The sequence below is a fragment of the Scleropages formosus genome, chromosome 1, assembly GCF_900964775.1.
Source record: "Scleropages formosus chromosome 1, fSclFor1.1, whole genome shotgun sequence".
Taxonomy (NCBI): domain Eukaryota; kingdom Metazoa; phylum Chordata; class Actinopteri; order Osteoglossiformes; family Osteoglossidae; genus Scleropages; species Scleropages formosus.
The window spans coordinates 30,206,311-30,232,118 of NC_041806.1; the positions used below are offsets into that span (position 1 = coordinate 30,206,311).

Consider the following 25,808-nt stretch of genomic DNA (forward strand, 5'->3'; position numbering starts at 1 on the left):
TGTACAAATCATTTCATGCATTGCATCTATAAACAGTGCAAGAGTCTTATACATATTTTTAATGTTTATAGCTTAAAAAGAGGTTTATAATAATAATAATAATAATAATAATATAAACACCAATGTCAGATCCACTGTGTGCAGTGCATGCATTCTTGGCCACATGGGGTTAAGTTCCTCAGTAATTAGCAGAAAGGCAGGTGTGGAGCCCTTAGTGGGTAATGCACACAGCTAATGCTGTAAGACTTCGCAAAGCCACCCCTCTTGCCTCAGGGACAGAGCTGCCGAGGTGGGGATCTGCTTTCACTCGCCCCGTCCCCCCCACTACCCCTATGAGGGCCACCGCCTCGGGAGTTCCCACACAATGCACCAGTGTGCAAAATGCGAGGGGCAAGGTAGAACAGGTATATACGGTAGCTCTCACCCCCCCTCCCAAACTCGGTCCAGCCGACTGGGACCTGGCCCAGCAAAGACTCTCGTCCCGGGGGGTGTCTTGGTGTAGCATGACAAACCTCCTTTGGCTCCCAGAGGTGTGTGTGTTATGTGCGGAAGAGAGAGGGAGAGAGACCATGTGCATTTTGGCTGAATAACAAAAATGTGATATTCAAACCGGTAAGCACTCTTGTACACACACTTGTGAAAATCTAAACCCAGCAGCAGCTCTCCAATGATGACACAAAATGAACCATGTACGACAAATTTAACAATGATTTAAAGTATTTTAAAATGAGCAGAACAGCATGCATGTTTGCTATGGTGGCAACACCGCAAGGACAGTGCTCAGGCCAGCACCGGTACAAAGCCCACCCAGAGTTGGGCTGAGGAAGCACCTTACCTGTGCTAGACGCCCCATCATCATCCTCATCATCATCATCATCATCATCATCTCATTGCTATGGTGCTGCAGAGGGCATTCCTGATTACGTGGGACTCGATGTCATCAGCGGGAGCGAGGAGCACTTTGCACCACGTATACAGGAGAAGCTCTTGCAGGTAAGCCACACGTGGTTGCTACAGTAAGCTTCATTTCATGCAGGTGTATTCACACACTCTGGCCTGGCTTGGCGGCAGTTCCTTCCATTCACTGGAATGAGCAGAACAATAACTGTAAAATCCCTCAGGGAAAAAGAAAGAAAGGAGTGAGGGGAACGTGAGGGTGAGTCGTCCAAGGCGATGCCCAAGAGGTTTGTCAGTGCCAAGAAAAACGCGCTGTAGTTGTCAGAGCTTGTTGACGCTGCAAGAGAACAGAGAAGCAGTTTTTTTTTTTTTTTTTTCCCCCCCTCCCGTTTTCGCTGGATCCTGCGCTCCTGCCGCAGGACAAGGAGTTAAATAGCAGCACAGGAACAAAATCCCGGCGTGCGGAGTGCAGTGGCCCCTGGCGGGATCAAAGGCCAACGCCCTGCAGCCTGGTCTGCTCCTCTGCCACAGCCCTTTGATGGACGTTTACCAGCTGCCTCCCCCAAAGTCCCCCCCTCCCAAACCACCTCCTGCAGCTAGGAGTGTTGGGAGGCTGACATCTAACAACCTGGCAGAGAAGGTGACCACTACCACTGAACCACTTCAACATAGCAATACAGGGTTGACAATGAACTGCTGAGGGAGAGGACAGTCCAAAATTAGTGGAAGTTGGACGCCTTTCATGTGACGTAGTGTAGTGGGTGGCGTTCATCTGTTAGCTGAACTTCTAGTGATATTGGCCAACTGGTAGGCAAGGTGTTGCCCAACAACTGGACAACCAGTGACCGAACAGCTGGTAGAATGGTGATATTTAGCCACTGGTAGGCTGATAATCAACATGTATACTGGGGATTGATACCTTTTACCTTAAGAAGGGAGTGTTAAATGAGGCACTGTCGTGAGAGGCAAGTGTATTTGAAGATGGCACTGGATGCCGAAAGTAGTGAAGCCGTACGAATTCAGCAGCGTAGGACTCGCCATAGGGGTGATGTCGCTTTGACACAACAGCAGCGGGATTTCACTACATCCACGGTTAGTCCTTTCTGCAGGAAGCTGCTCAGAAATCAGGCTGTAGCTCTTCTGACTTATACCAAATGATAATGCAAATGAAGTGTCTGGAACACAAATAACTCTCCATCTGGCTTTACAGTCCGGTCTTAGTGACTCGGAGTTCAAACTGGCTTCGGTGACCCGACTGTAGAAAATAAAGCGGTTGGAATTGTTTCTTAATGCGTATTACTTTTCTTATAGTTGGTAAAACATTATGTACATCAAAGTATGCCCAAGTAAGAGCGTGAAAATTGCATGCATGGTGTTCTACAGCGTTCTTAAACACTTGCACTCAACCTAAAAAGTGGTGCGCATCAGAATGGACAGAAACAGCCTTATTTGACTTTGTTTTAGCCGATGGAATCTTCTGCATTTAATCTCTGTTCATTTTTCTTGATAAAATGCTGTTCATTATTCGCTTCGCCAACACAAATGGGCCTTGTGGATTACACTGACTTTGAAAAACAAGTTCTTTTGGCTCAGGCACAGATACGTACAGAAGTGCACATATAGAGAAGCATTATGTAATGACAAGCAGAAGGCATCTTGTGGAGAAGTCAAGTCAGCAGTAATAACTCTATTGTGGGGGCAAAAGATTTTCAGTCCTTGCCCCGCCTTCCCTTTTGTTTTTACAAACTTGTCATACCAGTGACCTCGTGTCTGATTGGCCGCGCTCCCCAAGCTCCAGCTGTTCATTGGCCAAATGCTGGAAGGGGCCCCCTCTTGGCATGGTTCCAGGGGAGCATGGTCTGGCATGTACATTTCCCTGGGCAGGAATGTTGACAGCAGGACAGTGTTGCCAGGTGTGGCCATGGGGCAGTACATCACTGAGAAATGCAGTCAAGCTGCCTTTTTTAACTTCCCTAAGAAAACCTGCACAGGATTACAAGCACATTAAATTACTGAGCCATGCCTTGTTTCTTACTCAAAGGATTACAGGTTAGTTAGCCGTAGGGACCATGTAAATCCAGGTCACATTATTATCATTATCTTCATCATCATTATTATTATTTTTATCATTATTATTATTATTATTATTATTATTATTATTATTATTATTATTATTATTACGGGGGACACGGTGGCGCAGCAGGTTTAACCGGGTCCTGCTCTCTGGCAGGTCTGTGGTTCAAGTCCTGCTTGGGGTGCCTTGTGACGGACTGGCGTCCCGTCCTGGGTGTGACCCTCCCCCTCAAGCCTTACGCTCTGTGCTGCCGGGTTAGGCTCCGGTTTAGGCTTCGGCTCGCTGCGACCCCTGCATGGGTCAAGCGATTTCAGATGGTGTGTGTGTGTGTATTATTATTATTATTATTTAATGTATACTATATATTATTATGTTATTAATAATTTAGCCAGTCCTTTTCAGAACAATTTACAATGTTACGTTTGTATAATAAGCTACTGACAACTGTTTACTCATTTTTTACCTATTTATAATTTTTATAAAGAACCATGTCTGATGCACTTTGAAAGAATTGTCATTTTTGTGAGGCTTATGACAGCTGCACCCATTGTCTTCTAGTAACACTGAGATGAGCACGCTGAGGTTGTTCCACAGATCGGCTGGGTTCCCGGCCAGTCTGAGTGAGCACCTTGCACTGCTCACCGTTACTCAATGCCGGCTCTCCCTGGTTTATGTGTGTTGTAAAGAACAACAAGGAGTCATAAATTCTCATGCTCAGCCAGGCAGTACACCGGTAGGGTTGCTTGCATGAGTTCTTCCGTGTGTATGTGTGTGTGTGTGTGTGTGTGTGTGTGTGTGTGTTGGAAGTACTAGTAATAATAAGTAGTAATGGACGGTATGGTGGCATAGCAAGTAGCACTGCTGTCTCATAGCATGTGGGTGGTGTGAGAGGATGTGGGTTCAATCCCTGCTCAGCCTGTGTGGAGTTTGCATGTTCTCCCTGTGTCTGCATGGGTTTCCTCCGGTTGCTCTAGCTTCCTCCAGGAGTCCGAAGACATAATGTTCAGGTTCACCCATAGTGTGTGAGTGACAGAGAGGGTGTGTTCCACTAATGTATGGATGAGTGACCCATTGTAAGTAGTGTATCTAGCAGTGTAAGTCACCTTGGTGAATAAGGTGTGTGGGGTGGTAACACTACACAGAGTTCATTGGAAGTCGCTTTGGAGAAAAGCATCTGCTAAATGAATAAATGTAAATGTAAGTACCCTACAAAAAGTCACATGTGGACCACCAAGTCATCTCTGGATGCAGAATGGTGGGAGTTCTGGACTAGAAGACTAGAATTTATCATGAGTTTGTGCAGCCCTTCATTCTAAAGTGAATTTTTGCTCTTTTTTCTTCTTTGTTCAATAGTGTAAATATTCTGATGAATAACCAAAGAAATGACCTCTCCCTGACCCCTTACCCTTACTTTTAATCATGTGTTGGAGGACACTATGGAGTTCCCAAGCTGGAGGAACTTGTAAACCTGGCCCCCTGTGAGGGCGTGATGGACTGCTTAAGTCATGCCAAAGGGAACGGGGGGAGGGAGCCGAGGGGGTTGCAACCATATGTAAATAATAAAAATGGGTTACCAATTGGGGGGTCAACCCTCAGCTATGATAATTTAAATGGACTCAAACTGATAAAAAAACACTGAGTGCTTTGGTCTACTTCTGATGTTACTATAGTGACTGGTGTTCTGAATAAAAACAGATCCTTGTGCTCTGTTTAATCGCGAGGTGGGTCATTGGTTAAGACAACCCAGGTCACATTTTCCAAGACTGTCCCATTAACAAGTGCCTCGCATTTCCATGAGTCTGTTTTCTAAAGGTCGTTTTGAGTTGTTGAGTTGAATAAAGAATGTTTTTTGCTGTGACGTGTAGGACAAATCTCTATCGCTCACTTTCTATAGCTGCTAGTCCCGGTTTGGATTGTGGCTGTCCGAAGCCTATCCCGGAATCTGTGGGTGTAAGTCTGTGGGGGTTCACTCCGAATGGGACTCTAGTCCTTGCAGTGTAGCTGCACGCACACACCTACCCAGTCACACCCTAAGGGCAATTTTGAGGGGCCGGTTCACCTGAACTGCATATCCTTCGACTGTGGCTGAAACCCAGAGCATCCAGCAGAAAGCAACTCAGACACAGGATGAACATGCAAACTCCAAACATACTGAGCTAGATTCAAAGCCACAGCCAAACAGCACGGACACTGTGAGGCGTCAACGCTTGTAGTAGTAAACATATGTTTTTTGAAAATGTATTTACAAATTTCTGTTGCATCATGCTGAAATTTTCATCGCTGTACAGTTCTTGTGTTTGTGTTTTGTTCTTGACCGTTATGCACCCGTGAAAGGAAATTCAAGAGTAGTAGTTAAGCGGAGTGTGTATCAGTACCCGTCATTGTTGCTGACATATTTCCCTGTCGCTATGTATGAAGCTACCACTTGGGGTACATGAACACCCAAGTGTATGGTAGAGCTGTACCCAGTTGCGTGGTGCTTAGAGGGATCCACAGGCCACCTGTACAGTGGGCTCATGAGAGGCTTGGTCTGGCCTGTACCTGCAGGGAGCCTTGAGAAGCCCAGCTTTATAATGCAGGTGAAGGGATGAGGTGGGAGGGGCGTGGTAAAAAGAAACCATTACTGTCCTTCCTGTGCACATCATTAGTACTGGGAGTTCCTAATGAGTCATTACATGCAGAGAATAACATGTTTATCTTTTTCCTCTTCTGGGACACCGGGTAAGAGACAGAGTTAGTAAAAGCACACAAGAGTGAGACAGGGACAGGGAGAAAGTGAAGCAACAGGAAAAAAGTTTCAGTTCTTTGCAGTCAGTTCCTGTCCTAGTGAAAGTTCTGCCTTGGATTTATTTATGACTGTGGAATTTTTCCGTGGTAACCGCAGTTACTGAATGTAATCAACAGCTTTATTAAGCAAGAAGAATAGGTCATAAAACACAGTAAAAGCTTTATTGAAAAGAGGAATTGATCATTGGGGGGTATTAAAATAGGGCACAACTGGACTCGCTTTCATTGAATAATTGGCTTTTCCCTTCATTTCTGGGCTGTCATCTACATCGTCAAAGCCATGTATAACTCAAAGTAAACAAACCTGTGTCCCAGCATTTCTAACGTGATCAGACTGTACTCATCTTCCCTGTGCTTTTGTGTATGGCAGTCTCTTAAGGAACCGATGTCCTCTGAGGTTATTCATGGATGAATGGCACTGAAAAGAAAATTTTTGCTCTTTTTCTCGCTTAGGTTTATCAACGCAAGGAGAAGGATAGTACAGCCGATGATTGATCAGTCAAACCGAGCAGGTAATCTCCACCTCTGGTCTTGTCTTTAAAATCAAATCACAGCAGACTGACCATCTCACACCCCTATTTCCGAAACCATGGCATGCTTTGTGCCACACCCCGATCCACTTGGGGTTAAGAGGTGTTTCTCTGTAATATACATTGTAATTTATGCTTATATTGTTTTGCATTAAATTGCATATAAAAATGTTGCAGTGCATGTTACAGTGCTTGACTCATTTGAACAACTGAGTATTTTCACTGGAGCAATTCAGGGTAAGTACCTTTCACAAGGGTACTACAGCAGTGATATTGGAGTGGGGGGTCATACCATAAACTTTCAGACTACAAGACCTTGGATTTAACCACTATGCTCCCAGCTACCCCCAGCAACATTGATGTTAATCATGTTATTATCTATTAAGAGCTAACTTTAATAACTGAGCTGATGTTCTATGTACATTTTTTCACTGCCTTGCAAATATGGTTAAACTATCATTAAGGACTTAACTATAAATTCAGGAAGTTATGAAAATCCTGTCCAATCCCATATTACAGTTGCAAGACTATATATGCCCTGCAATATATATTAGCTAAGTCACCAAAATCACAATCATATTCAGTAATACTGTTAGTTAATAATGGAGCACAAATTATGGCATGGATAGAATCAGTATGTTATATATTGATTTTGGAAATATTAGCTACATAAAACATTATTCCAGAGATGGGATTTGTGATTTTTTTTTCTTTTTTTCTGAAACAGCCTGTCACTGATCACTTAACTGTGATAAAAAGTCACATTAACCAGGGTGTGTGTGTGTGTGTGTGTGTGTGTGTGTGTGTGTGTGTGTGTTGCAGATGTTAGGATCTTGTGTGAGTGAAAGTGAACAAAGAGTGAAGAGGGGCCTGTAATATCAGTACAGGAATGAGGGGATTCTCTGCACTGGACTGGGCTGTGATCAGAATGCCTAAAAGCATACTTTAAATTCCCACCAGCACCAAATTTTCAAAAAGCTGCACAACTAGCTATCCTTAATCTCCTGGGTTTACAAATTATTCTGGAAAATAACCTTCACTCTTTGGTTATGCTCGCTTACCACTGATTCCGTGCTGCCAGTACTTCTGCATGCATCTTCTCTAAACGCCTGCACTACTATATAAAGTGAATTAATGTATGACATGAAATTATAACAAAGTTTTCAATCTGTAATGTAATTATTGTCTTTATGGTTTTGTTACCATTGTTGTTATAGGCATTTTATGAAAACTGCTCGTTGGATATTGATGTGGTTCTAAAGGTCTTAAATGCTCTTAAATGTTACTGCTCAGTTCTGTGTAGGATAAAGATGTGTGGTCTTTAAAAGTTTAGTGTCATAGTTTTATTTCACCACCATGATTTAGGTGTTATTAGCCCTTGGGATTTTGTGGTACAGACTAAATCTTTAGCACATCCTCTCTTGAAACAAGTCCCAGTGTAGTCTTCTGTGAGCTATCTGATCAGAGTGGACAGCGATGCTTACTGCTCAGGTCTCCCATGCCCCAGAGTTATTTCAGTGTCGCTGTCATCAGATAGAGCAAGCAAAGGACCGATGTTAGACGGTTCCCACATGATGTCAGCCTGGGTCCCGTGCCCCTGTTCTCTCACGCACTGTAAATTAAGCACCGAAATAAATAAACAAATAAAATGGAAAAAGTGAAATGCAGCAGCTGGTCTGATATCAGATCTGCAACCTACTCATAGTCAAGCCAAGACAGCTGGCTGTTGAGAGACAGTCCTCAAGGTAAGCAATAGCTGAACTGACTGCTTAAATGTTGATAGGTATGGATGGGCAGGCCTGGGGCCACTTCCACAACACAGTCAACCACAAAAGTGTCCAGACCTGACAGGGAAGAGAATGTTGCAATGTTGGAAAGGGAGGGTGGGCGGAGCCGGGAACAGGTGCTGACGCTCTGGTTGTCTTCTCTTCTTTCTCCCTGGCGTCCACACTTTGACCACAATCAGGTTTTCTTCTTGATCCTTCAGTGAGCCAGGGAGCAGCCTACAGTCCCGAGGGCCAGCCCATGGGTAGCTTCGTGCTGGACGGCCAGCAACACATGGGGATCCGGCCAGCTGGTAGGTGCCATCCATTGAACAAGGCAATGTCTCTTCTCACCCGTGCCACTCTTTCGTGAAGTGCAACATCCCACTTCATAGCAGAGATACCAGAGAGATTGCCAGAACGACAGTGTATTAAATTTTGCGATACAGAAAATACATTTCATTGAGTTCCAATAATTTATTGCTTAGGAGGCTCCTCCCAAAGCAGCTTTTAGTATTTGATACATTTTTGCAGCTGGATGTTTCTCCTGGAGCAAATTAGGATAAGAATATTGCTCAAGGGAAGGACAGAATTAGGTAGGAGTGCGACTCAAACAGCAATATTTAGGCTATAGATTTGTGTCATTAACTACCGCACTGCCAGTTGTCCAGTTCAGAACTTGAGTTCATAAAACTGAAAATATATTTAGCATCTCATTACAAATTCTGCTCATAGCAGTAGACAAATACCCTTTACACAAATATAGTAAATACTATTGCTCCGCTAAAGGCAAATTTAACTTAGTATTAACGTGGTTGCAATGGATATTTCCTCTACTGGTGTCCACACTGAAATCAAAAAATCTTTAATGGAAAACTTGGCCCTAGGTTGTATGTTTGTCACATTTTGGAAGTAATGCTGCAGTCACGAGAGCTCTTTCACCAGTCCATTTTGTCCCTCTCTCTGTGGGTGGATTGTGTATCTCCTTCTGCAGGGCCGATGGGAGGAATGGGCATGAACATGGGCATGGATGGGCAATGGCACTACATGTAAGCTACGTCCTGTAAAAGCAATGCAGAGGACGCAGGAAGTAAGTACTCACTTACTCACTTTCTTTTAAACCTTCTGTTGCGTTATCTGACAGAGAATTCAGCAGCTTTACTCCAGCACATTGTTGACCGCATGAACTATCCTATGGAGGTCCATCCATTGGAGCAATGTGAAGGATGGCCTTTGGGGGGCAGGACACTTGTGGAGGCAGTCGGAAGAGGAACACATAAATGCATGTCTCATGGCTACAGTGCAAACCCTCTCACCACCCCCCCATCTGCACACAACCTATGCAAATTTTGGACACTTAGGGGAAAATAACATCTCCGGGGCAGCGGCCGGCAGGAGGAATTATGCAGGCTCCAGCAGAGCGCTGCAGACCCTGGGTTGAAGGGGGAGGTGACGATGCGTCGAGTGACATAAATCTATCAGGAGGAAGGAGGGCCAATGCCCGAGCAATCCTGCCTCACAATTACACAGGGCTATACACGAGGGACGGGGCACCGGGGCCGGCCCCTCTCACTTGGGGTCTGTTGCTCTCAATGGCAGGAGGGGATTGGAGGCCCCCCAGTGCCAGACGTGTACATGGGCGAGCTGCCCAAGTCCCTTCGGGGCAGGGGGTCATTAAACAAAGACCGCACATAAAAGGGGAACCGTCTCACATTCTCTGCCGTTAATGGCGGCCGCCTGATGAGGAGGCCTATAACCTCCCTGTCTCCCCACTTCCCACACACACTCAGAGCACATACTGCTGACATTTCAGAAATTAAGACGTATGGCCTCCCAGAGGCAACGGGGCATACAGGATTTTATTTAACACCTAAACTCTGCTGTTCAATGAGGCACAATATAAAAACACTTACCTTGATTAACAGAACCCTTTATATGTAAATGGCAGTGCGATCTTCTGTGGGGTCAGACAGCCGGTCTGCGTACTGAGCTCTTCTCCCCGTCTGCTTCCCTGCCTTTGCTAATAGAGACGAAAAACGCAGAGAAGCAATGTTCCCTAAAACAGCCGCATAGAGACAACATTTGCCCAGCTCGGATAATTCTTAATATAGGCCATATAATTTCAAGACGATTTAATTACAACATATTTTATGCTTCATGACCAATTACATTAATGGCTTAATACATAGGAGAGCAATCCTCTTTTGATTTGATTGTGCAGCCACACAATATGGTGTGTTTGATACTTCATTAGCGTCAGCCGTTGAGCTGGCTGCAATGCTGCGGTGAGCAGCAAGGGCGGGGGTGGGTAGAGGTGGGGGTTACGGGGTAGAGGGGTGATTCGGGTTATTGCCTTCCCTTGGTTTACCACCCTGTTCATAAGGGACTTGAGGAGTCACTCAACAGAGCGGCCGTAGCTTACAAGGCTCGAGCCTGCCCAGCCAGCGGTGTCAAAAACATCTGCTGGGTCTTTTAACAGGAGGCAGCCCGGGTTAAACAGAGGTGAGCGCACTCCTCGCTGCCCCCCCATCGGATCAATTTACTTTTTTATTACTCCAGTAGTGGGATTTTAAGACGCCACTTTGCAAGCATGTGTGTTGTGAATGAACTTGAGTGTAAAGTGAATATTAGGAGGGGAAAAAAAAAAAAAAAAACGCCACCACTCTTGGAACATGAGATTGGCCATTAATCTCAGCCCTTGCTGTCTCTGTTTATGCCTGTGCAATTTCTTAATTGCAGTGTAAGGTGGAGGAACGGACCTACTGAGCATGCCCGGTTACCTCCGAGTGACCCCTGCGTGACCTCTCTCCGGCTCGCCTGGGCTAATCCCCAGGAGAGTCGTATTACAGGGACTGCAGCCCAGTCCTAAGGCCTTCTCGCTCTGTCCAGGCCTCCCGTCTCGCTCTGCCTATGTCGCTCCTTCTGCCTCTGCCACACACACACACACACACACACACACACATAGTTTTTGCAGAATCCAGTTGTCCCCTTTAGCCTTTTCCCTGCCCAGATTTTCAAGACTTCTTCTCTCCGCACGGCCTATACAAACACATACACAGTATGTTAGTTGTGCTGTGCGGGTTGTCGTATATCCCGTAGACTTCGCAGACCTCTAGGGTACAGGAAATGAGGTCATAATACTGCAGAAGCATTATACGTTCGGTGATTTCGTGCTGTAAGAACCAGAGCGGTGTACTGTAATACTTGGATTATGTGGCACACTTTTGAAGGTTTCCGACCAATGTTTGTTTGCTCTTCTGCCACCAGAGAGAATAGCTTTTCTCGGTGTTGCTTGAGGCAGATGGCAGGGACGTGCTCTCCACGCACCCTGTAGCTGGAGGTTGTGTGGAGTAACAGCTCCCCGGTGCTTTGAGTTCCCTCAGTGCTATTTGATAAAATCACCATGCGCATTCAGACAAGCTCACTGTAGAGAAAAAGATTAATCAGTGGCCCCCAAATGGAAGATCATTTCATCCTGTTATTTACTACGGGATTGGTACATTTTCTCCAGTCTCTTTTCGTATATGTCAGTGGCATCGTTTTGCCAACAGTCATGGGCTGAAGTGTAATCTGTGATTTTGATCATTTAGACATGTACAAATACATCTGATTTTTTTAAAAATTATTATTTATATCACTATGTTCAAAAGTCCGGTGTGAAACACAACAGTGTTGCCGTGTTTTTGTGAATAAAGTTTTTATCATAATGCATAGTTAGTTCATATGAACTATTATTAGTTCTTCTTTTTGCCTAATGGGCAATTTCATCCAAAGAACCGTAGACTTCCTACACCATTGCTGATGTCGTTCACTGCCTTGCCCAGAAGTCCAGAAGCAGGGCCCCTATCGAGACTTGAACCCACAACCATTTGAGTTTCATGCCAGCTCTCTTTTTCTTGCAGGTTCACAAGGCCTGTCAGGGGCACACATACCTCAAGAGTGGTCCTGCGGGTGTGGCCGTGGCACTGTCAAGTCACCCCACTTCCCACCCCACCCCTGCATCCATGTCCACCCAGCCAAGACCACCACCAGGGAGACACCGCCCTCACCATACCTGCATAGAGCCTGGTCATCTTCACTCCTGTTGACCCCTGGCACCAGAAGACGTCCCTTAAAAAGAAGAACGGGAAAAAAGTTAACCAGAACCAGACATTTTTAACAGGGAATTCTCGACAAACTGTGATTTTTGTCACTTTCATTCTTTTATTATTATTATTTTTTTTTTAACAACAACAGAGGACCAAGTAGACTTTGTCAAGTTTTGGGCTTTTGTCTGAGATCAAAAGATGTCCTGACATCTTCTGTTACACATTCAAAGGCACACACACCCACACACGCATGCATGCAAGCACCAACACACATACAGGCAGACGCTCAGCTTCTCAAGTGACACAAAAAACTCAATTTTTAAAGCAATCACTTTGGAATATGTATTTAAAAGAACTGAAAAAAAAATTACTTCAGCGGCTCCAAGAGTTCTAACTACTGTAGTGTAAAATAGAGAAAGAAAAAGTTTAAACTTGTGCATTTCCTTGGATCACTAGGTTCATCTCCTGCAGTAGTTCTTAGAATACGAGTCCATCCCTGCTTTCACACTGTATGTCGACCCTTGAAGAGAGACTGTCTTTGTGCAGCCAGACGGACAGACCCCCCCCCCCACCCCCACAATGATTTCTACTGCCCAGAATAAAGTGAGTGCGCGACCTGGAAGTGATCCGAGAGAACCATCCGAAAACATTCACAGGCCCCCTTCTACTTCTTGAACCAACATTGCTCTGTTGGTAAAAATATATATAAATATATATATATATATATATATATGTATTATTTTGAATTGCCCAAGCACTGGATTGTCTTGGTTTCATCCTTCTTGCTTTTTTTTTTTTTTTTTTTTTCCTTCTTTTTCAACATAGTGGACTCTGGTCCAGAGAGCCTGTGTATTAAGTGTAAAGATGGAGTTGCAGCAACCTGCTTGGACAATGCAGACACAAGGGTGGAAGCTTTGGCAGCAAGGAGGATGGATTGATGGATGATGCACCAAAGACCTATACAAAAAAGAAAAAAAAAAAAAACAACAAAAAACAAAAACAACAAACTGATTTAAATTATGAACTCAGCGCTTGGGAAAGAGCAAAGGGAGCATTGAATTAAACTTCGTACAGAGCTCAAGTCTAATTCATCGTTTCTTGTTAGATATTCTATGTGTTTACCTCAATTTAAAAAATTGAAAGAATGTTTTTTTTTTTTTTTTTTTGCTAGTTTCAGATCTGCTGTGACATTGATGTTGTATGTCCATGAATCCTTCCTTTTTCAGCACGTGTTCCTCACTAGAAAAAGAAGAGAAAAACGGTCTCCCTAAAAGCTTTTTTGGTCAGATATGACATTCATACTTGTATGAGGACTGTGACGTTATGTTTAAATATGTTGAGTCACAAATGCTGTAATAAATAATTCTTTTTTTGATATTTGTTAGATGTTTGTCTGTTTAAGTGTTGATTACAGTTTTGCTTTCTCCCTATGACTGTTCCATACGATGGTGGAAGATTATTATTATTATTATTATTATTATTATTATTGGACTGCTGTGTTAATGTATATATTTATTTATTAACCAAGTGTAAAAGGTTGATTATAAATTTTAAAAGGAACAGCAACGCTTTTTTACACGTGTATTTAGTTTATTTACCTGAGTAGCATTCTTTTTGCCCACAGTGTAGTAAACCTGAAGAGTAGTTTGCCTCTGTGTCTGTTTCTTATACTATATATATATATATATATATATATTTGTAATATAAGAGGAGGTGGAAGGAAATGCACAACTCAACTGTTTCTATTATTGTCACTGTTTTAATATTTCACATCGCACTGTAGGCACAGAAGAAACGTAATGCTTCGCAGACGTGGAACAAACACATGATGGACACAACACGAGAGTTCAATAATTCATGACTCGAATGTACCAGAAGTGCAGTAAACTTGCGCCTGTGTTTTAATGCTCTGGGTGGGTTTATACACTGAACTCGCAGTCCACCGCTTGTGTGTTGCTGCACGTACTCGGTACTGTACTGTCTTTTCTGCGATGTTCGGAAAGAGCGAAAGATAAAGAGCCGCTCGCGACGATCCAACTGCGAACGCGGTTCATTAAAGCGGCACGTTATTTGCGCGCATATTCTCGAACGGATACGCGTATGCAACGGACGTGGAGTGTGTGCGCGCGTGTGCGTGTGCGCTTGCGCGCGTTGTCTAATTTGTTTCCGCTCTAGGTTTCTCGGTTCGTTTCTACACGCAGTGCGCGTTCACAAGTGATTTGAGACAAAGGAGCGGAGCGCGCTCGCCGTAATCACTTTCAGGCGGAACGCTCTTTCGGGCCCAAGTCCGCGCTGCGCCACTTTCTTCGCTCCACAGCGACACCTGCCGGAGCGGAAGGAGCAGCGCCGCGCCGCGCCGCGCCGCGCCCGACACGTTTCTCCTCGCGTTTCAGCGCCCGCGGCTCTGGAAGTGAAAGGCAGCAACGGTCTTCACATCTCTCACGGAGTTCTTGTCCTACCTGCTTGCATCGCATTGTCGCTAACCATCAGCATCACTTGGGCATTATTATTATTATTATTATTATTATTATTATTATTATTATTATTATTATTATGTAGCCACAGGAGTAATAATTCAGCAATATTATCAAAAGCCGTTGTTCCAGGATGAAGTAACTATGTAAATATTTTTGACTTGATGCGTTCCTTATTTCTCTAATTTCAGTGACGCTTCTGTGATGGAATGGCCGTTTTCTCAGAAAAATTGTTTCGAGTATTGCTTTTTATTTTTTTCTTTTCATTTATCTATTAATTATTGGCATTTGGGTGTCATGTTTTTTTTTTTTTTTTTTTCTGGTGGTTAAAATCGAGCTCTGAACCGAGCCTCTAAATCGGAGGGAATGTTGCCAACAGACTGACCTTCCCTCCGCATTAAATCATTAATTCGGAAAAAGCGCTCCAGCTTCAAGTAACAACGGAATTTCCCTTAATTTGTTCTTCATGACACATGTTAAACACTGGACGAATTAGATTTGAACTATATGTTTAAATGCAAGAATATTACTACTCAGCTGTGCATTTCAGGTCGATATAACTAATAGTAATTCAGAGAAATCCTCTGAAAATATCAGGGCCAATGAAATACACAGACATAACGATATTATGAACAATTTGTTAGTATCATTCTGTTTTCTTTTTAACAAATGACTCGCTCTTCATGCCACACGACTGAAAGGAAGTAGGCGTCGAGTTTTTGTAATTCACTGCAAACATTAATTTCAAGTGCATTTCTCGAAGGGAATCGATAAAAACGGCCATGCGTTATTACTTTAATAATCATACTATATCTGTGAGACAGTAGACCACCTGCCTCTGATGTGGCACAAATACATTTAGTTTCTTTTATTCACATAACTCATGACTGGCCGCGCTCGCATCTAACGGTTCCTACGTGCGGAAAAGGGGTGATTTTCGCCTCCGTTTCGCTTTCAGGCGGGAGAGAAGAAATTCTCAGAGTGTTTGAGGAGATTTTCCGTGGGACTCGAGATGCCACGCCGTGAATTATGGCGTGGAGGGAAATTGATTTTTTCTTATTTATTTATTTTGTCCTCCAGCCCGTTGCCGGCTCCGCTGTTGCGATGGTGGGCTGTGACAGGGATGATGGATGATCCACCCTGTAACCCCCCTGTCAGAGACACTCGGGTCCAGCTGCGGGGACCCACGGCGGAATGCGGCCGCTGCGCTCTGTCCTTCTCTCCTTTCCCCGCCCAGGGATGGATGGAGGGATGGATGGAGGGATGGATGGAGGGATGGAGGGATGGAGGGATGGAGGGATGGAGGGAAGAGCGCGTCCCTTTCCCTCCTCGCCTCTTGCCTTTCGATGCTGACGGTTTGGACGGCACCTCTCGGCCGTGTCCTCGTTCCCCCAGAGCGGCGAAAACTGTCGACATCTTTCTGAAAGGAGGGAGGAAGTGAATTGCAAGCTTCTGAGTGCACACACACACACACACACACACACACACACACACACACACACACACATCAACTACTCTGAAAATGTGTGCGAAACTGAGCAAAAACACAAACGGTTTTCTAAGGAGGACAAGTTTCCACTATCTTAGTGCAGCCCTTTCCAACACAACAGCAATATTAAAAGCAAAAAAAAAAAAAAAAAAGAAAAAAAACTCACTGCCGGAGCAAAGCCGAAATGAATGGGCATTACTTTTCTCTCGGAATATTTTCATTTTATCAGGTTCTGTTTTGCTCTTTCCCATCAGACGTCTCCCACCCAAAGGTGTTTCTATGACTACGCAGCGCATGGGAAAAGGTCCAGCGCGAGGGACGTGGACGGAGGAGAGAAGAAAAGGCCACATTTTGGTCATCATTTATCACTGTCAGCCACATAACGGGTCTTCCCGCGCTCCCTATTGATGAGTATAATTACATTAGAGCGGACTGAGCGATCAATAAAAGAAGGGGGCGAATCTTTCATTACATCCACCCGAGAAGGCTTCCAAACGCTCCGTCTTTCAAAGGAACAAATACATTTGAAGGAAGAAATACACCATAAAGCGCAGTGGAAGACTTTTTCTTTTAAAAAAAAAAAAAAAAAAAAAACGGCTTTTTTAAAATATTCATTTCTGTGCCGGGTGGTTTGGTTTTCTTAACAATTAATATGCTCGATATGTTCTTTTGGTAGTCCTGTCCAGCGATTCGATCCCAGTTGTGTCTGCAACAAAACAAAACTAAACAAAACAAGCAGGGACGCAATAATGCCGCCGCTTGTATGTAATAGATGTGTCATCTCATGGTCGCATAACAGTGCGAACTTAACCCACGTAGAATAAAACCAGACTTAATAATAACTGTTCTGGAATTTGTAAATGTGTGAAAATGTCTCTAAATACATATAGCACAAACCAGCAGTGTATTTGGAGGTAAATACAAATATGACTTTTACAAAACAAACTATATTTCAGCTTATTTTCGCCGTGGATGACATAGAGGTATATTTATATTCAGGGCCGTTTTTCCAAACATGTGCGCACGTTTCTCTTCCGCAAGAGACATGATTTACCCCTTCTTTCCTCACATTTAAATGTTCAAGAAGCAGGCATTTTTAAGTCAATATTATTATGATTTTTAATTTTTTCTTTTCTTTTTTTTTTTTTTCTTTTTTCCAATTTCGGGAGGAAACCGTTCGGCCGCCCGCGTCGCATAGTTGCACATTGAGCGCAAAGCGAAAGGAAGAGCGCTTGTCGGGCGGCCGAGCGAGCGGAGGCCCCGCGAACCTCCGCGAATCTGTTCCAACGCGCTTTTACATGTCAACAACTCATTTGGCGCAGATGTGTTGCTAACTGTGTCCCGCAATTCCCCGCAGCAGCGCAGTCCACGCCACAGTCCATTTGTGTCGGGCGAAGTGATGGAGCCCTCGGGAGCGCTCCTTTCTCACATTGTAACGTTTCCCAAATTATTAGTAGCGCACCAAGGACCGTGTTTCACACGTAGCGATCATTGCTTCTTAAAATACGCGCTTCATTATGTCTTTTTGGAGAAGTGCACAGCAAGGCGCGGATGTTTTCGTCTTTTCATTATTTCCTTACTGAAATCCAGAGATTGTGAAAAAAAAAAAAAAAAAAAAACCACATCACAACAAGAAGAATGCCACTCGGATAAATAAACTAAATACACATGTAAAAAGGCATTGCCGTTCCTTTCAAAATTTATAATCAACTATATATATACATAACTGTATATACAGACCTAATAACATCGACAATAATAACAACAACAACAACAATAATAATAATAATAATAATAATAATAATAATAATAATAATGATAGTTTTTATTAGGAAAAAATCTTAAAAAATGGTTATATTTAAGATTCACCGAAGGAGACAATATTATAGCACAACAGTGTAAAAATGATGGTGCCAGAAAGTACTGTAGTAAGCCAGACATGAAATGGCGATACATAAGCAGACTTTTCATGGTTCCATTGCATAAACATCAAATTGTGGTTAAAGTGGAGCGCGCGCCGACTGCGGGATTAATACGCGGTGGGTGGGGGAGGAGTTGGGGGGGGTAAACAAACCCCGCGCTGTTGAGAAAAAGCGGGGAAACAACGAAGTGGAGAAGAAGAAATCATATTCATAAGTAACAGGGTGATTCTGGGGACTTTTTTCTGCTTGGTCGCTTTTGAAAATCAGGGCCCGTTTCTTCACACTCCAGTGATGTTTGTCTCCCTAAACTCCAGTGACAGGTTTCGCCCCGAAACGTCCCCACGTAAAATCTCTCATTAGTTAATGACATCCCCGAAGGGCGCGCGCTTTGTCACCGACAACTGATATGGTCAGTCCTGTCTTATAGGGCACACACACACACACACACACACACACACACATGCATACATACATATACACTCATACTGTATATTGTATGCATCTACATAATTCTGAATTTTATTAAATAGAAATATATATATATATATATATGGTGCATATATATATATACATATACACACACATATATATACATACAGCCATATGTATGTATGTATATTGGCCTGTATGTATACGTACATATACATATACACGCAGATATTTACATTTACATTTATTCATTTAGCAGATGCTACACGCGCGCACACACGCATCATGCATGCATGTATATTATATATATGAGCACACACACAGAAATAAAAGTTGAAAAGGAAGGCAGCCATGAAGGCTCGCAGTGATTCTATTTCAATCCGCAGAGATTTAATTAGGAGGCAGGAGCTGCAGGACTTCATAACTCCTCATTAGGGGCTCTCGTGCTAATTGGGAGTGTGAGATGGGCGAAGAGGTGGTCCGGCCTGCATCGTCTGGGCCACGAGTGCAGCACAGACGTTCACTTCCTCTTCACTTGTGCGCCTTAATTTCTACTGCGCGAGGAAGGGATGTATTTGTGCGGACTGCCGCGCGTGTGTGTGAGTGTGAGTGTGTGTGAGAGAGAGCTGGTGTTTCAGCGCGTCTGAGTGCGTGTGTGTGTGTGTGTGTGTGTGTGTGTGTGTGCGTGCGCGCCCGGGCAAACGGAGTGGTGACGCTGTATCCCAAAGCCTTGGCGACCCCTTCTGGGAGACACCGTAATGTCGACTTCTTCAGAATCAGAATATGAGGTTTTATTTGCCAAGGGTGCTGACGCACACTAGGAATTTCCTTTGGCGCTCGGTGCTTTCAGTTTTACAGACCCTAGACAAGACAGACAGCTGACACAGACACAGAATAAATAAATAAATAAATGAATAAATAAATAGCATATTTACAGAGTGAAAAAGAAGAAATAGAAAAATGCGATAAAAAACAAGTGAATTACAGAAGCGACGGGATATATTGTACTGATAGGAGACCTGTAGGAGAGTGTTAACTGTTCATAAGGGTGATGTCCCGAGGGAGAAAACTTCTTGACTGGACTCTCTCTCGCACCTGTCCTGCTCCTTCCCAAAATCCCGCGCGTTTCTGCAGACGCGTCTGCGCATCAGCGCTCGATAAGCAACTCAGTAAAACGAGTTCAGCTCAGTGGAGCTCGATGGAGACTGACTGTCGCCGCTATTTCACTTTCTATATTTCCATCATTTCAGTTCTCAGCACTCATTTCCACGGTGGACACTGGCGAGCGTAGAAACTAAGAAAGCGCGCGATTACTCCTGTTTTACTGTGGAACGCGTGGGCGGTGCGTCCGTCTCCAGTGGCATCCAACAAAGAAACGTGTGACGAAAAAATATCCATGATGTACACAAAATGCATACTGGGGAAATTTCATGCAGAAACCAAGATTAAAAGATATGCACTCATTTAATTTAGGTATGTAAATAAATCAGGGATTCAGTGCGTGACTCATATAAAAAGAGTGTGAGACTTAAAGAATTCTGTGATTTAATTTTTTGATGCTTAATAATAATAGCAATACATGTATTCTTCTTCTTCTTCTTCTTCTTCTTCTTCTTCTTCTTCTTATTATTATTATTATTATTAATAATAATAATAATAATAATAATAATAATAATAACTAAACCGTTGGTCGACGTGGAATTCAAGGTGCTATTTTAAATAACAGAAACGATTACAGGGTGTAACAATATTGTCACCGAGTTGAATAAGTGGCAGGAGCCACACTCAGGGTCATTAATCTCCTGTCATTAATCTTGAACTACTTGAAGATTATGACTGAAAGAATGGGATCACTAACCATTATCGTCTCGGATGCCCGTGAAACCACTCCTTTTCCCCCAAAGAAAGTGATTGCAGAGCACTTAAAGGACCAGAGAGGCTGAAATGGATATATAATCGGTGTGATTGTTGTTCTGGAACATTCCTTGTTCGTCTGTTTTAGCAGTTCATCAGCAGCATGACCACAGAGAATGATAATAACCATTGTCTTCTGAAAATATTTCATGTAACTAACAGATTTTTATGTACATAGTGTGTGTGTGTGTGTGTGTGTGTGTGTGTGTGAAGTTCTTAATCAAAAATGTACTACTGCACAATTTTACATAAATGGAAGGTTAATGTTAATATTAAGCATCTGTTTTAAATTAAGCGGTGCACTTTATTATTTTTCAAACAGCGATGATGCTTCATTTCCTTGGTGGTGGCAGTTAGTTTAGTCACTTTACCATGGTGAAGGAGGAGAGGCCATTCAAGCAGAACAAGTTACCTCTGAATATATTCCTAAGGTTACGCATGTCAGAGCTTGTTTACTGTATGGCCCAAATCCAAGGCTCGCTCAATGGGATGCGTTCTTAAAATGTTTCACTTTGCATCTTTTTTTTTTTTTTTCGGTGCCAATTTCTTCCTTTAAACCACTGAAAGCTGATAAATTCAAATAAACGAATCCGTGTTAAATAATTAAATAAACAAATAAATAGTTAAATAGCTTCAGTATATGCAATCATTTGTCACAGCCAGGTTCGGTTCAATGTCTCCACCCTTCAGATGTAGAATGACAACACTTGCGTGTGTCCCTTTGAAGGGTTCGGAACGCCACTGTTTTTAGGGCTTTTGGAGGGTATTTGAGCATGAGGAACAGCACTCTTTTCTGAGGACTCTTGCCATGGTTATAAACAGAGAACATGCAAATGAGAAGATTACAGACGTCTGAAATGTTTGTGCCTCTCAGCTAAGCGAAAGTCCTCTGCGTCCACTGGAAACGAAACCACTTGACGTCACATCGAGAAGGAGGAGCAAAATTTGAGTATGTGGAATAACAGCGTGGAATTCCTTCTTGAAATTAATTTGAAGGCTCACTCACTTTTTGATTTTTGACGATGAGGGGGATTATGATGTCGATTATTATGAGAGTTGCAGTATTAGTGGTAGTATGAGGGAGTGTGTGCTAAAGGTAGACACAGAATCCTCGTTCGAAACTTGGCCCAGCTGGCTGGATGACAGGATGGACCCATGCTGCCTGTCTGGGCAAATATCATTGTTCCACTCGTGAACTTTTACCTGCGACACAGCTGGTGAAAAGTCACTCCCCCCCACCTACCATTTTGGGAAGACCTCTTCAACCAAATGAATGTTCATCTTCAGCAAGGGAACCTTCATGGAGCTGTTTCTGTGCTAAAAAATTAGTAAAGCAACAAAATATAGTAAAGCACTGATGGTAAAGGGATGATTACCTTACTCTGGTCATTCACATTTAGTGAAGTAACTGCCTGGATCAAATTCAAGACCCTAGATATGACCTACAAATGCATCAACACAACTGCTCTTAGCTATCTACAAGACTTGATCAGTCGCTACACCCCAACCAGACTGCTTAGCTCTTCCAGATCTGCCCGCTTGGTGGTCCCACGCACAAAAGGTAAAGCACAAAGATTTTCGGTTCTGGCTCCGTTGTGGTGCAACGCCCCCCCCCCACTCAGAACTGCTGAATCTCTGTCCACATTTAAAAAGGGTCTGAAAACTCATCTCTTCCAGACTCACTTTGCCCATCATCTCTTAAGTTCATGTAAGGCGTAAATGTTCATGTACCATAACTTTAAGATCATGCCTGGAAAACCTTTACGCAGCTAAAAAATTAGTAGGAAGGTAATCAGGAATTGTCAATATTCTGAAAGTTTTATGCAGCTACTCGTGTGGTGAACATTGGCTCATCTGGTGGAAAGAAACTAACTGCACTTAAGAATCACGCGTTTGTATCTATGTCTCTTTCTGCTGCTGCAATGGACGCGCTATTTTGCGTGAGATGTACGTCGCTTTGGAGAAAAGCGTCTGCTAAATGAATAAATGTAAATGTAAATGTGGGAACAGAGCGATGCTGTCTGAGGCTGATTAAGTTTCCTGCACGATGTTCTGTCATCCAAGGACCCTTTGAAAGCAGAGGAAAAACAAATCTCTGATCACTGAGCATCACAATGTCACTGTCACAGAACAACAAATTCAGTCGTTAAATCATGGAAAACCTGACAACATGCAGCATGCTGGAATTAGTGCTGCCCACCACACCACCCCACGCACTCTGCTGCAGAAGAGTAGATTCCCGATATCAATAGTGATGACAGCGCTCATCAGGAGAGCTTGCACATGGTCGCTGGACTCCCCGATTGCCTGCGTGAGGTCCACCCCCGAGCTAAGTGAATCACATTTTCCTAACTCATCATTTTAATCACTTCTCCAGGGTGTCACACTGCTCACCCCCCACCTCCTACTCGCCCTGTTCACGCTGCACTGTAGCGGGGGCACGACACACTGCACAGAATGTGGGTCACGTCTGTCAGGGCCCAAATGCCACTCGGAGTCTGACCTTTAGGATGGCGGCAGTGGAGCTCGTACCGGCAGGGCTCTTCTCTGCTGCACCAATACAGCGATACGGATTTCTTTCTCAATCATCCTTATCCGTTGTGATTTACTCACTTTTTATTTTTATGCTGTACTTTTCTCAAATCATACAGCTGGGAAGTTAAGAACCTTTCCTTTCCTGATTTACAGCTTTAATAATTACGTAGTTATTGTAGTCATTTCATTTATAGGCAGTCCTTTATTTATATTATGCCTCTGATCCTTTGCTGAGCGCTCTGTGTCGCTGAGTGAGGAAAGTGCTCTATAAAAATAAAGTGAATTGAGCTGAACCCTGTTCACACTTTGCTCGAGAGAAACTTGGTTAAAATCTGTGCGCTTCCATAACCAGTACATTCGTGTCGAGTGGAAAGACTTACTTATCAGACGTTTCTTTAAAATCTTAAAAATGCATTTTTCGTCTCTTCCGAAGTAACCCGAGTACGCAACATTTGGCGGAAACAAGAAACAAAACAAAAAAAAAAAAAAAATAGTCACAGGTGATACGAGAAGTTGAAATGCGGTGAAAACTGAACAGGAATTAACTTTACTTTATACCGCATTAATGGTCAGTTTCAGTGACCGTTTTGTACAAGGTTTTCTTCTTCCACCGGTGAATAGTCGGTTTTCCAAGTAGTCCCCCTCAGAAGAAAAACAAGAAAAGATAATGTTGAAGAAACTCTCTAATTTCAATGGTTCATTTTATATTCTTCCCCTCGAACATTTATTTATGCAAATCAACAGTCTCGGTATGGCTTCACTTTTACCTTCAGTGATGCAATGCGTTTCAGCGTGATGCCATGGAAACGGCAGCAAGAGCAGGCTGTGTTTTGATTTCCAACCAGGTCCTACAGGGGGAACCTTTTGAAAACGATATCAGATTACAGAGCAACGGAGCGATGGGAATCCTACCAGCAGGATGTGAGCACTCAAGACACAAAGCCTTATTAGGGAGTCACAAGAGGTTCGCTGCTTTGACAAGAACAATGCGTCCACACTGGGCAGTGGAAGAAAAGCCCGAAGAGGACAAGCTGCAATAAATATGCTGTCTTCTCTGAAAATAATTTCATGGAACGGTTTTATTTTTACCCAGAACGTGGAAGTCCCGGCCTGCCTTTGATCTGGCTTTCAGAATAGATGTTCGCAGTCGACATTGTGCGCAGAAGTCAGTTTGCTGGGGTCAGCAGCAGATCTGCTTTGCGTAACAGCCACCTCGGGAAACAATCGCAGGAAGGTCCAGAGTTCGACAGGGGTTTAATGGGACCTTAATTGTTTTATTCATCCTCTCCGTTTTCGCTCTTGGTCTGAATGGGGAAGGCCAAGATGAGATGGCAGAGAACGCAAGAGTTGGCCAAGTCCACAGTTCCTGAGTTCTGATTTAGCTCGACTGTTGGTTGTGGCCAACTTGCGGGTGCCTTTTGCCCTTGTGACTTACGTGACTCATGCAAGGGGTCACCAAGGGTGGGTGTTTGGTGATTTAAAGACAGTAAATCATACCGTTGTGTACGAACGCTTCAGTCTCTCATCTGCCCACACGCACAAGCACAGCAGCAGCAACAACACTTAAAAAAATGAAAGGAAAGGACATATTAGGTTAAGGAAAAAAAAAAAACGGTTAAAACTTTAGCTTTTCCATTACCTCAGTCTGGTCGGTCCCCACTTCATTTTGCTTTCATGTAATAAAAATTCATTTCATATACAATATGATCCACTTCTGTTCTCTCCAACACCGGCCCAAGTTTTTCACGACGTGTTGAGCTGAGCAGACACTTTCATCAAAAGGCATTTGTTGCGCTTGCTGTTTGTTTATACAGCCGAATGTTTTCGGCACTACTGTTCATCCAGGGATTTAAACATGCAACCTTCTGATTGCAAAGTGAAGTGTTTCGAAATTCTACGTTACCTTCCTTACGCAAAACTTATGGTTAGAAGCAAAGTCAAGACATTAATGTGGCTGTTGAGCTGCACGTTAGTATTTTCCAGTGATTCGGCAGAAATTGATTTTGAATGTGTTTTATCATTTATTCTTTCCCCCTCATTTTTAATTTATTTTCTTTTTCCAGTTAAACCTCTCCCCCTTCTTTTGAAAACAACCCCCTGTAGACCTGTCAGTGTATGGTAGTGAATACATTTAATGTGGTGCTCACTGCTGTGCCCTGGCCCGACTGTGTTTATTCCATTAGGTCTCACCAGTGGCCTCCCTATAAAGGAAGGCCAGGCAGTGAAGTCCACGTTTTATGAGCTGCCTTGGCAGAAAAGACTCCATTCTTTCTTCTTCAGAACCACTGTAAAGACCTTCCATGTCTGTTCCTCCCGGAATAAAAGTCTGCCACTCAGTGTGTTGCTCCGGGCGGCCGTGGAGGTCAAAGTTAAAATAAAGGTGTGCGCTTCATTGCATAAAGATAACAAACCTGCAGTCTCCTGCAGCAATAGTGAAAGAGCACCTTTAACCAAGTGATGACGGAATAGCGATAGCACAGGCATCTCGTTTACTAGATTGATGGCGACTGTCCTTCAGACCCTGTGAGGCCCCAATGCTTTAGGTGAAGGGCTTAAGGAGAAGATATTTTTTGCAGGAAAGCATTAGCCTGACCCCTACGCAGTGGGGGGGTCAGGTGAAGTTCACTCCAGATGCTGAACATCAAGTCGAATTGCTTCCGGGCTGGCCCCAGGAACCCCTGCCTCTGGTTAGCCCCGGTTTTGGGGAAGTGAAAGAAAAAATGTCTTGCAGCTCAAGGTTGGTAAGACCTCCAATTCCTTCGCTAACCCACATTATAACCCACTACTGTAACCCACACCTCTTCCAGACGCACTTCGCCCATGATCTCTTAAATTCATGTAAGGTATAAATGTTCATGCGCTAGAACTTTAATATCATGCCCGGATCAATCTTTTACGCAGCTGCT

General features: G+C 43.5%; 1 protein-coding gene across 3 annotated transcripts in view; it reads left to right on the forward strand.

The window, feature by feature from the left end:
* The window catches only part of LOC108924114 (homeobox protein Meis2-like), a 65,669-nt gene extending 52,546 nt beyond the window's left edge, over positions 1 to 13,123 (forward strand). For 2 of the 3 annotated variants that reach the window (XM_018735293.2, XM_018735294.2), the window contains exons 10-13: positions 6,212 to 6,270; positions 8,255 to 8,365; positions 9,046 to 9,141; positions 11,954 to 13,123. In XM_018735293.2, the coding sequence (XP_018590809.1) occupies positions 6,212 to 6,270; positions 8,255 to 8,365; positions 9,046 to 9,104 (229 nt within the window). In that variant the 3' untranslated portion in view covers positions 9,105 to 9,141; positions 11,954 to 13,123. The remainder of the gene's footprint in view (positions 1 to 6,211; positions 6,271 to 8,254; positions 8,366 to 9,045; positions 9,142 to 11,953) is intronic. The other variant, XM_018735295.2, reaches the window with a different exon arrangement.
* Positions 13,124 to 25,808: the final 12,685 nt, after the last annotated feature.